Source organism: Cetorhinus maximus, chromosome 34 (assembly GCF_964194155.1).
Source record: "Cetorhinus maximus chromosome 34, sCetMax3.hap1.1, whole genome shotgun sequence".
In the NCBI taxonomy this organism is placed as follows: Eukaryota; Metazoa; Chordata; class Chondrichthyes; order Lamniformes; family Cetorhinidae; genus Cetorhinus; species Cetorhinus maximus.
Window position 1 is genome coordinate 4703660 of NC_135912.1, and position 12711 is coordinate 4716370.

General features: G+C 47.5%; 1 protein-coding gene across 1 annotated transcript in view; it reads left to right on the plus strand.

Annotated features, from left to right (window-relative positions):
* alox12 (arachidonate 12-lipoxygenase) overlaps positions 1 to 12711 on the plus strand; it is a 35091-nt gene that overhangs the window by 13754 nt on the left and 8626 nt on the right. Inside the window, exons 5-10 of the mRNA XM_078533853.1 lie at positions 1487 to 1593; positions 2831 to 3000; positions 4364 to 4507; positions 5402 to 5605; positions 8355 to 8441; positions 11301 to 11470. Coding sequence (XP_078389979.1) covers positions 1487 to 1593; positions 2831 to 3000; positions 4364 to 4507; positions 5402 to 5605; positions 8355 to 8441; positions 11301 to 11470 — 882 coding nt within the window. The remainder of the gene's footprint in view (positions 1 to 1486; positions 1594 to 2830; positions 3001 to 4363; positions 4508 to 5401; positions 5606 to 8354; positions 8442 to 11300; positions 11471 to 12711) is intronic.

Below are 12711 nucleotides of genomic sequence, written 5' to 3' on the forward strand. Positions count from 1 at the left end.
CTGATGATACAAAGTTAGGGAAGTAAGCTGTGAGGAAGATACTTAGAAGCTACAAAGGGATATGGACCAGGCTAAATGAATGGGGAAGAATGTAGCAGATGGAAAATATAATGTATGGAAGTGTGAAATCATCCATTTTCATGAGAAAAATAGAAAAGCAGGACATTTTGTAAAAGTTGAGACTGGTAAATGTCATTCAGAAGGTCTTGGAGATCATGGTACATGATTCGCAGCAAGTTAACATGCAGATAGAGCAAGCAAGTAGGAAAGCAAAAGATCTGTTAGCCTTCATTACAAAGGGAATGGAATACAAGAGTAAAGAAGTCTTTCTGCAATTATACTGGCCTTGTTGAGACCACATCTAGGGCACTGTGTATAGTTTTGGTCTCCTTACCTGAAGAAGGATATAAATGCCTTTTTTGGAGGGGGGGTGGGGGTCACAGTCTCAGAATAAGGGGTCGGCCATTTAGGACTGAGCTGAGGAGAAATTTCTTCAAGCAAAGGGTGATGATTCTTTGAAATTCCCTGCTGTGAATTCTCAGTCATTGACTATATGAAAAACTGAGATCGATTGATTTTTGTATACTGAGGGAATCAGGGATATGGGTACAGCCCAGGAGTTCAGGTAGAAAATCAGGCATGATCTTTTTGAATGGTGGACAGGCTCGAGGGGCCGAATGGCCCACTCGTGCTCCCATTTATGTCATTCATTAGTCCCCCTGCAGGGGCCAATACAAATAAGGAACAATAAGGAAGTGGGGAATTGCAGGCGGGAAGTGATAAAGAAAGGAAGAGTTGCATTTATATAGTGCTTTCACAACCTCATGACGTCCCAAAACACTTTGCAGCCAATGTTTGAAGTGTAGTCGCTGTTGTAGCATCACGGCAGCCAATTTGTGCACAGCAAGTTCCCACAAACAGTTATGTGATTAAGAGCAAATAATCTGGGGTTTTTTTAGTGATAGTGATTAAGGGATAAATATTGACCAGGAGACTAAGGAGAATTCCCCTGCCCTGGGGATTTGGGGCCATGGGGATCTTTTATAGCCACCAAAGAAGGCATCTGGTTTGACATCTCATCCAAAAGGCAGTACCTCTGAGAGTGCAGCACCCCCTGAGTACCGTGCTGGGAGTATCAGTCTGGATTACACCAAGAGAGTGGGATGTGAACCCCCAATCTTTCTGATTCAGAGGTGAGAGTGCTACCCACTGAGTTCAAGCTGCTCGCTCAAGGTCCTAATTGTCCCACCAGGAACCCCACCAGGGCAAGGTGTCTGGACGCTGATCTCAGCCTGGCTCCCCAATGATCAAAAAACCTGATGACTACACAGCCACACACTTGAAGCACAGTTACTCGCGGTGAGATATTAGAGGGAGGCAGGCAGGGCGATGAGATGGAGGAAGGGCCGAGTGAAGCAATGGTCCTCAGGACAGGCAGAGTGTAAGATGCGGTACTGAAGAAGTTAATCATTGTCTGTTTGCTCAGTTTAGGGGAACTTTTCCTGAAGAAGTTTGTGAACATGTTCGGAAACTCTTGGGATAGCCTGGAAAGCTTTCAGAGGATCTTCTGGAGAGTTAAGAGTCCTATAGGAAGTAAGAGATTGGAAATTGTATGTATTGAGGCAATAGCCTGGAAATTGGGAATTCTATAGACCAACACAACAGCCTCAAATGGGAATAGTGTTGACAACGTTGAGATTGGGAATTCTATAGACCAACACAACAACCCTCAAATGGGAATTTTATTAACAATGTTGAGATCGGGAATTCTATAGACCAACACAACAATCCTCAAATGGGAACTTTATTAACAATGTTGAGATTGGGAATTCTATAGACCAACACAACAATCCTCAAATGGGAATTTTATTAACAATGTTGAGATTGGGCATTCTATAGGCCAACATTTTATGGGGAAGTGATGGAGTAGTATTGTCACTGGACTAATAATCCAGAGACCCAGGGTAATGGTCTGGGAACCCGGGTTCAAATCCCACCACAGCAGATGGTGGAATTCTTATTCAATAAAAACCTGGAATTAAAAGTTTGATGATGACCATGGATCGATTTTTGTAAAAACTCATCTGCTTCACTAACATCCTAACATCCTTTAGGGAAGGAAATCTGCCATCCTTACCTGGTCTGACCTACGTGTGACTCCAGACCCACAGCAATGTGGCTGACTCTTAAAGGCCCAGACCCTACACCAGCACCTTCTCAAGGGCAATTAGGGATGGGCAATAAATGCTGGCCCAGCCAGCGACACCCACATCCCATGAATGAATAAAAAAAACCCCTCAAATGGGAATTGTTGAGATGAGAATTCTATAGACTAACATAATGACCTTACTTTTCCCTGTGGATTCCATGTGTATTCCATCCTAACTGTAACGGGAGATCTGGGAAAACCCTTTTGGAATTTCAGGTGTCTTTTCATGGATCGTTACTCAGTCAAAATCAAGACTTATTCTCAGTATCTCCTCCATATTCTTCCTCAGAGCCTGAAAACTGTGGAATTCCTTCCTTCCCTCAGTTTTGCCTTTCATCATTTAGGATAGGGAAACCTACCCACAATATCTGCAACTTCATGTGGTTACAGGAAGAGAGGCTGTACACCAGAGCTCAAACGTATGCCAAGAAGAGAGAGATATCGCACTCAATGTATAATTTGACCTCATCGTAGGAGTTATGGGACAAGTCAGTAGAGTGTACTTCAACTTTAAGAAATGCTGCTCCTTTAATAATTTCTTTTTATACCCTGTACCACCACCACATCCCCCCACCACCCCCTTCCCCACACCCCACCCACCCCACCTCTCTTCCTGTCCAGACTTTGTGTTGAGTCACTGGAAGGAGGACTGGTTTTTTGGATACCAATTCAAGAACGGCTGTAACCCGTGCTTGATCAGGAAGTGCACGGAGGTCCCAGAGAAGTTTCCTGTAACAAACGATATGGTCTACAAGTCCCTCGGGGGATCCACACTGGAGGAGGAGATTAAGGTGTGTGCTTGTGCGTGACATCACGTTTTTTTACAATGCAGCAGTGAATACACTTCATAAAGCACTTCATTGGCTATTAAGTCAATGAGACATTTTGAGATTGTGGAAGGCGCTTTGGAAATGCAAGTCTTTATTTTCCTTTTCAACTTTAGGGTGAGTAGGGTCTGTTCTGAGGAGGGGAGCGAAATGGACCAGCATATATTTAAAATCTGCAAAGTAGACAGGCCGGAAAAGGCTAGTTTGTCAATCATTCCTGCCCCACACCTTTATTTCGAGCAATTCCCAAACCCCTTCATTGCCAATAAATTGTAGTATTAGGGTTTGTAAGGGTTAATGTGTGGGACTGTGTAAATAGCGCCTCCCATAATGATGATGTAAGAGATCATGTGACGAGGAGGGAGAATGCTAACGGCTTCAGCAGTGTAATGACCTAGTGGCTGTACATAGTTGAGTTATATATAATAAACCAGTTATTGTTTGGACATACCTAACATCCCAGGAATCATTCCTCAGCTAGACTAATCAATGTAAAATATAAATTAGAACATTTTCCTGGTTCCATTACACATTGATAAGTTCTAAGTCAAAGCCTTAGTATTTTGCTCCCTCCACAATATCCCCATAAAACACTCCCAGGACAGGTACAGCACAGGGTTAGATACAGAGTAAGTCTCCCTATACACTGTCCCCATCAAACACTCCCAGGGCAGTTTCAGTACGGGGTTAGATACAAAGTAAAGCTCCGTCTACACTGTCCCCATCAAACACTCCCAGGGCAGGTACAGCACGGAGTTAGATACAGAGTAAAGCTCCTTCTACACTGTCCCCATCAAACTCTCCCAGGGCAGGTACAGCATGGGGTTAGATACAGAGTAAAGCTCCCTCTACACTGTCCCCATCAAACTCTCCCAGGGCAGGTACAGCATGGGGTTAGATACAGAGTAAAGCTCCCTCTACACTGTCCCCATCAAACACTCTCAGGGCAGGTACAGCACGGGGTTAGATACAGAGTAAACCTCCCTCTGCACTGTCCCCATCAAACACTCCCAGGACAGGGACAGCACGGGGTTAGATACAGAGTAAACCTCCCTCTACACTGTCCCCATCAAACACTCCCAGGACAGGTACAGCACGGGGTTAGATACAGAGTAAAGCTCCCTCTACACTGTCCCCATCAAACACTCCCAGGAAAGGTACAGCACAGGGTTAGATACAGAGTAAAGCTCCCTCTACACTGTCCCCATCAAACACTCCCAGGGCAGGTACAGCATGGACTTTGACAAGTTTTCCCTTGAATTCCTGACGTGTGTTGTTGCGATGTTCTAAGCCAGGGTCACTGAGGACTTCCCTTTGTTTGTTTCAGAAAGGAAACATTTACATCATTGATTACAAGCTCTTGGATAGAGTTCCTGCCAACGTAATCAAGGGCAATCAGCAGTACATTGCAGCTCCGATCTGTCTGCTGTACCAGGATCCTGGGAACAGGCTGATGCCCATCGCTATTCAGGTGGGTCGTAGGAAATTCCGTCAGCCTCTGCACCAGGTCCTGCACAGGTGGGCACGGCCACCCCTTACAGTGTAGAACTTAAGGTGAAGGGATAGACAGAAAGAAACAAACATATGAAAAAGAGAGAGAGAAAGTCAGTGAGAGAGCAGAGAGAGAGAGAGAGACAAATGGACAAAATGAGACCGAGAAATAGATAGAAAGACAGGGACAGCAGAACGAGAGAGAAACAGACAGATAGAAAGAGAGAGAGAGACAGAGTCAGAGAAGAGGTGAGGGTGGGTGGGAGGAGGGTGGTGGAAGAGAGGTCGAAAGGCTGAGAGAGTGGGGAGCGGGGAGAGATGGTCAAACAAGGAGAGAGTGAGACCTGAATTAAAAGACGGAAGAGGACAAAGAGAGACATACACAGAGGGGGAAAAATGCAAAAAGAGAGATTGACAGATAGAAAAACACCAAAGGAGAGGATCTGAGAAAGATAGAGCAACACAAGAATAGGGGGCGGGGAGGGTGGCAGAAAGAGGGGCGAAAGAGAGAGAGAGAGATAGAGGTGAGAGAGACAGATACATACAAGGAGACACAGAGTCGCAGTGAAGAATGAGACAAAAAGAGATGGGGAGAGAGAGAAACAATTAAGTGATGGAGAGAACGAAAGCAAACGAGAAGAAAAAGACAGTAATAGAGACAGAAGGAGGTAAAGAGAGACGTGTATGGATGGACAGATAGGGAGATAGAGAGAATGAATCGGCAACATCAGGAGGAGCCAAAAGTGGTTGTGGTGGTCATGAGGGTGGGGGTGGGGGAATGGGGGGGAGGTTTGGTGGGGGGGAGGAGGGGTGGGGAAATCTTTCCAGCGCAGCCTCCCAAATTTGCTTATTTCTTAACCCTTCTATATAACAGCTCAGCCAAGTCCCAGGACCGGATAATCCCATTTTCCTGCCCTCGGACAGGGAAAACGCCTGGCTTCTGGCAAAGACCTGGGTGCGGAGTTCCGATTTCCAGTTGCATCAGATTGTCTACCACCTGTGCGGAACCCACTTGTTGGGGGAGGCGTTCTGCGTCGCGATCCTGAGACAGCTGCCTGCAGTGCACCCTATCTTCAAGGTAAGGGAGATGGGCGAGGCCGATGTAGCGCTCGAGCCCTCAGGACGTTGCAAAGCGTTTCGTAATTGCTGATGTACATGGGGCTCACTGTTGAAATATAGTGAATGCAGCAGGCAATGTATAAACAGCAAACAGAGTGAAATAAGTTGCAAAGTAATCGGGGGAGGCGGTGGCTTAGTCACTGGACTGGGAGTAATCTCTGGGGACCTGGGTTCGAATCCTACCACAGAAGATGGTGAAATTTGGTTTTTTTTCAATGAAAACCCTGGAATTAAAAGTCTGATCACGACCATGAAACTGTTGTTGTAAAAACCCACCTGGTTCGCTACTGCCCCTTTAGGGAAGGAAATCTGCCATCCTTACCTGGTCTGGCCCTACATCTGGCTCCAGACCCCACAGCGACGTGGTTGACTCTTAAATGGATTGGATGATCCCATTTTCCTGCCCTCGGATACGAAAAAACGTCTGGCTTCTGGCAAAGGTCCGGGTGCGGAGTTCCGACCTCCAGTTGCATCAGACTTCTCTACCATCTGTGTGGAACCCACTCGTTGGGCTGGGCAATAAATGCTGGCCTAGCTAGCGACGCCCACATCCCATGAACGAATTTTTGAAAAGTGATAAGGGTTTGATACCGCCCTGCTTTTCTGTGAAGTCGGGCCTTTGGATGTGATACATTAACCTGAGAGGCTTGGTTTTATTTAATAACATTTTTATTCCTTCATGGGACGTGGGTGATTTCTAATAAGGCCAGCATTTATTGCCCAATTGCCTTTGAGAAGGCGGCGGTGAGCTGTCCTCTTGGACTAATAGAAGCAAATATATTTACAGGAAGAAGGCCATTCAGCCCATCGTGCCTGTGCCAGCCAACAATGAGCCATCCAGCCTAACCCCACGTTCCAGCTCTTGCTCTGTAGCCCTGTAGGTTAGAGCCCTCCCAGTGCAGATCCAAATACTTTTTTAAGTGTTATGAGGGTCTCTGCCTTTGCCACTCTCTCAGACAGTGAGTTCCAGATCCCCCCAACCCTCTGGGTGGAAGGATTTCCCTTCAAATCCACTCTCAACCTCCCACCTCTTACCCTAAATCTAGGACTCCTGGTGATGGACCCCTCAACCAAGGGGAAGAGGTCCACCCTATCCACTCTATCTCGGCCCCTAGTGGTTTAATGAACCTCCATTACATTTCCCATCAGCCTCCCCTGTTCCAAAGAAAACAACCCCACGCTATCCGATTGTTCCCCATCGCCAGAATTCCTTGTAAATCACCCCTCTGGTTTAATCACAGCTTTCCGATAGTGTGGTCTCAACCAAAAGACAGCACCTCTGACAATGCAGCGTTCCCTCGGTTCCCCCGGTGGTGTCAGCCTCGATTTTGTGCTCAAGTCTCTGGAGTAGGGCTTGAACCCATGACCATCTGACTCAGAAAACCAAGAGCAGCCCCACCCCCCAGCCCCACCCACCACCCACTCATAAAATGCAGCACTTGGCCTTTCTGGCTCCTTCCCGCCTGTCCCCGACCTGTCTTTCATTTTATGGGGGAGGCGTCAGGCAGTACGCCCTCTCTTGGGCCTGTTGAGGCCTGTAAGAGGCCAATTAAGGGCCAGTTAAAGCGCTTCACTTTACCCACAGCAGGGCGAGGCCCACTCCAGGATGAGAGCCTGGCCGTTTTGTACTATGCAAGCTGGAGTCAGGCAAGAAAGGGAGGGGCCTCCTTTGGGGTTCCCCTGTGACCATCGGAGGCACCCCTCCCGGAGGTCATACCGCACCCCCATAAGCCTCCTCCCCCAGCCTCTCAAACCTTGCCAACTGCGACCCCCCCACGCCTGTCGCTGGTGTCTGCCAACCAGGCCCCGCCGATACCCGGGGCTTACCTTGAAGGCTGGCTTCATAAACCCCCCCTGCCCCTTCTTCAGGCACAGCCTGCAGTCCCAGCAGTAGCCACCACTCAAACCTGGCATTGTTGGGACTACACTATACCAGCCTATCAGATTGGCTCTCGAAGACAGGACTTACTCCCCACAACCGGGCGGAATACTCAACCTTGGGCTGCTTCCAATGTAAAATGGCGGCGGGGCAGGCGGCTTTTTGGTGGGCAGGCTCTCAGCCCGGGGTCGGGGGGGTGCTGTGGTAGAATATGGCACCTTGTACAATCCGGCCCCAAGAACGCTACCTACCGAGCCAAGATTGGTTTGGTTGGGCTGAGAGAGAGAGAGAGAGAGACAGGCAATGGAGGTTTGGAAATGGGTCTTTCTTTCCATTAGGATGCCCTTCAGTTGGAAATTGCCAATTGCCACCCTGGAAGGTACACGAATAGGTGGGGTGGGGGGAGGAGGGGGGTGGAACAGAGATAGCTCCAGGTGGCCTTTCGTGGGTGAGGCCTTCCTGGGCCCCTCTCACCCCCATCTGGGGCCCAGTCCTGGTGCTACCCCAGGCCTAGCTTCATACTTGTGGCAGAGACGGGCGAGAGAGGGCAAACGGTGAGGAGGTAGATGGGAACTACTTGGCCCTTCCTTCTGCGGGCGGGGGAAGCAGCAGGCAATTGGGGTCCCGCCCGGGCCAACAGGGGCAAAATTCAGGTCAGGACAAGTTTCACTCCTCTCTCCGGCAATTTTGGGGAGAAATATTCTATCCCCCCCGCCAATGCCAGAGGGAGACTTGAGTTGGGGGAAACGAGTGCAGTCATGAACATGGTGTGCAAAGCTGGTCTGGATTCCATTCATCCCATAACATTTTCTTCCCCTCACTGTTTCAGCTCCTCACCCCACACACGAGGTATACGCTAGAGATAAACACCAGGGCCAGAAGTGACCTCTTGGGAAAGGATGGCGTCATTGCCAGAGTAAGTGTCTCCTTCTCTCTTCTCATCTTTAGAATGTGTGGGGGTGGCCCTTAAATATCCTTCAACTATTGTCAACAAATTTGAATATGACACCAAAAATGCCCGCAACATAAACCTTTCACTGAGCTCCACCCAGAACATACGATCATAAGAATTAGGAGCAGGAGTAGGCCACTCGGCCCCTCAAGCCTGCTCTGCCATTCGATAAGATCATGGTTGATCTGATTGTAACCTCAAACCCACGTAGCCCCGATAACTTTTCACGCCCTTGCTTATCAAGAATCCATCTAGCTCTGTCTTCAAAATGTTTTGCTTCCATTGCCTTTTAAGGAAGAGAGTTCCAAAGGCTCATGACCATCCAAGAGGAAAAAAATTCTCCTCATCTCTATCTAAATGGGTGACCCCTTATTTTTAAATAGTGACCCCTAGTTCTAGATTCTCCCACGAGGAAACATCCTCTCCACATCCACCCTGTCAAGACCCCTCAGGATCTTATATGCCTCAATCAATTCTCCTCTTATTCTTCTAAACTCCAGCGGATACAAGCCTAGTCTGTCCAACCTTTCCTCATAAGGCAACCTGCCCATTCCAGGTATTAGTTTAGTAAACCTTCCCTGAACTGCTTCTAACGCATCTACATCCTTTCTTAAATAAAGAGACCAGTACTCCAGATGTGGTCTCAAGACTTGACACACTCAGTATAATGATCCCAACTTTAACTCACTTAACCCATTCACTTAAATCAGGCCCAATGTCTCTAGTAGACAGAGAAATAAAACCCAATTTTCCTCCTGGGTAATGGCATAACCTTCCATGAACTTTTCGCTCGTCGTTCTCTCTAAGTTGCGAAGGAGAGCTCAAGGTCTTTATAGACCTCTAGTCAAACACACTGCTTTTATGACGTTGACAATTTATTATGCCTCAGAATTGAGGTAGTTGCTACACAAAACACCAGCTGCTAACTTATTTACCATTATGCATGTAACTAGTCCTCTTAGGCCCATTGTCTCACTTCCTATCATGTTCCCAATGTATTAACAAACACACCCTAACCCTAAAATATTCTTGGAATGAACCTTTTAACCATTACAAAAACAATAAGTGGTGGAAAAACTCAGCAGGTCTTACAGCATCTGTGGAGAGAAAAACAGAGTTAACGTTTCGAGTCCGTATGACTCTTCTTCAGAGGAGTACAAGGACATTACCTAAACATTAGCGTTAGATCTTTCAGGAGCAAAATTAGGAAACATGGGTACTGAAGAAGAGTCATATGGACTCAAAACGTTAACTCTGTTTTTAACTCTGTCCACAGATGCTGTTAGACCTGCTGAATTTTTCCAGCATTTTCTGTTTCTGTTTCAGATTTCCAGCATCCGCAGTATTTTGCTTTTATCTTAGTGTTTAACCATTACGTTGGTCAGGATTTTGTGATCAGCAGCGAAGCAGTGTTCACTGTTCACCATGCCAAGAGCTGCCAACATTCTGAAGGAATGCACCTCCACACTTGTAAAATTAAATTTTCAACACCAGAGAGGTTTCATGGGCTTTTGGGAAGCAACTTAGGGTTATTGGAGAGCCTTTACAGCATGGCGCCTGCTGCAGGGAATCTGTGGTGTGAGTGAGAGGGTAAGCACAGTGTGTCAGTGTCTGTGTAAAGAAGCCTCAATGACCTATAACATGGCCGGCACTTACGAGGTACCTGGGGGTTGGGACCATTTCCTGTCCTGACCCCATTAGTGTCACCGGGTAGATCTTCCTGGAGACGGCCAATGAAAAAGCCGCCTCTGGGAGCCCAGTCCAATCAGGAAGGGCAGCTGGGTTCCGGAGTCGGAAGGTGCATTCACTGCAGCCCAGGGACATGGGCAGTAGTGGCCTTTGCAGTGTGGATGCTGCAGAGGTGCCAGCTACAGGAGTGGCTGTGTCACAATGGAGGTGACTTCCATAGGAAGGGAGTGATGACATTGCATCAGGTACAGCAGTAGCAGAGACACTGGTCTCCCTGACCTGGCTGCAAGTCCATGCCTTCTGTTTCAGCAAACATAAGCATTACCGCTGGCGACTGATTAAAAGGCCTTCATTGTTTTGCAGCCTGCAAACTTCCACTGTGAAGCCCCCTCAAAAACATCACTGGGCTCCTGATACAGTGGAGCAATGCCAGGAAAATTGCCTCTCCCCTTCAAAAGGGCCATCAACCAAGGCCTTTAAGCCTCCTAATTCTTCCCGTTCCCTTCCAATTCCACTCACAGACCGCCCTGGGAAATTCAGGCCGGAGGTGGGAACACGCCAGGGAGCCATCCTGACAGCGTTCCCCTATTTTCCCAGCACTCCCATCTCCAAATTCACCTCCAAGAGATCTGGAAAGTTCTGGCCAGAGAGTCTAAACCAGGAGAGTCTAAACAATTAGAATATTTAATCCAATATAAAATTGTGTCAGTAAAGGAAATGAAGGCAAGGAAAAAAAAAGGTAGGATTTAAGAGAGAGGGAGAGAGGGAAAAGAGACAGGAAGAAATTTTTTTTTAATTTTAAGTTTTTTTCAAAATCTCCAACAACCATTACATTCTGAAGGAATGAATCTCCACATTTGTAAAATTAGATTTTCAGAACTAAAGAGGTTGTTTGACAGCGATTAAAACAATAAAGCCATTAAAAGCTCACTTATACTTAATGCACCAGCCCCGCCTCTCTGTCTGGCATATTTAGTGGGTAGAGGGTATAGTGTAAATTTGTAAACCATCCACAAGTTAAAAGAAAGCTACCACCTCACTCACAGTACATCAAGCCAATAGCTATTTAGTCTATCTGCATACACAAATAGGGTATCTTATACTGTTCCTTTACTCTTCACTTATGTTCTCAAGGTGGTTGCCTCAGGAGGAGCTGGCCAGGATGTGATTGCACAGAAAGCATTTCAATCTTTCACCTACCAAGCCATGTGTCTGCCAGATAACCTGAAGGAGCGTGGGCTTGAGGGATTAAAAGAATATTATTACCAAGAGGATGGCCTCCAGCTCTGGTCCGCAATCAACAAGTAAAGCTCCTGCTAAAACTCGGTCAGCTTATTCATTCATGGAATGCAGCCATCACTGACAAGGCCGGCGTTTATTGCCAATCCCTAGATGCCCTTGAGAAGGTGGTAGTGAGCCGCCTTCTTGAACCACTGCAGTCCCTGTGGTGTAGGTACACCCACAGTGCCGTTAGGGAGGGGGGTTCAGGATTTTGACCCAGCGACAGTGAAGGAATGAACGGTGATATATTTCCGGGTCAGGATGGTGAGCTGCTTGGAGGGGAACTTGCCGGTGGTAATGTTCCCATGCGTCTGCTGTCCCTTGTGGTGGTAGAGGTCGGGGATTAAGGAGGTGCCGTCTAAGGAGCCTTGGTGAGTTGCTGCAGTGCATCTTGTAGATGGTACACACTGCAGCCACTGTGCATCGGTGGTGGGGGGAGTGAATGTTTAAGGCGGTTGATGTCTGCTATGTCCTGGGTTACAAGAACCTTGCATTTATCCAGTGACTTTAACACTGGAACGTGACCCTTGACAAAAAGGCATCATTGAGAGGCAATCTCACCTCCTTGATTTTCTTAACTTTTCAAAATATTAAGGGGAACTGATAGCGAAAATAGAGAGAAACTGTTTCTATTGGTTGGGGAGTGTAGGACTAAAGGACATTAGCTAAACATTAGAGTTAGATTTCTCAGGAGCAAAATTAGGAAACATTTCCACACTCAACAGAGGGTAGATATTCATAATTCTCGCCAGCAAATGACAATTGAAGGTAGGTCCATTGTCAATCTTAAACCTGAGATTGATAGATTTGTGTCAACCAAAGGTGTTCAGGGATTTGGGGTAAAGGTGGGCATGTGGAATAAGTCACATTTCACCCAGGATCTCCGAGGATGGCGGACCAAGCTCGATGGGCTGAATGGCCTTCTCCTGTTCCAATGGCAAACTGGTTGTACCAGGACAGGACAAGGTGCTGAAGGATGGTGAGGTGGAAAGTGGGGGGGTTGTCGTGGCGGCGGTGGGGGGGGGAGCGGGGGAGGGTGGGGTAGCAGGGCCGGAGTCCCTTTGATTCATGCGGTGAGAGTGGAGAAAGGACGGAAAGGCCTGCATTTCCGTGGCGCCTTCCGCGACCCCGCGGGGCCTCCCACGGGCCAACGAGGTACGTCCTGAAGTGTAGACGCCCTGGAAGTAGAGAGAACGCGGCAGGCAACCTGCGCACAGCAAGATCCCACAAACAGCAGTGCGATAATGACAAAATGATCTGTTGT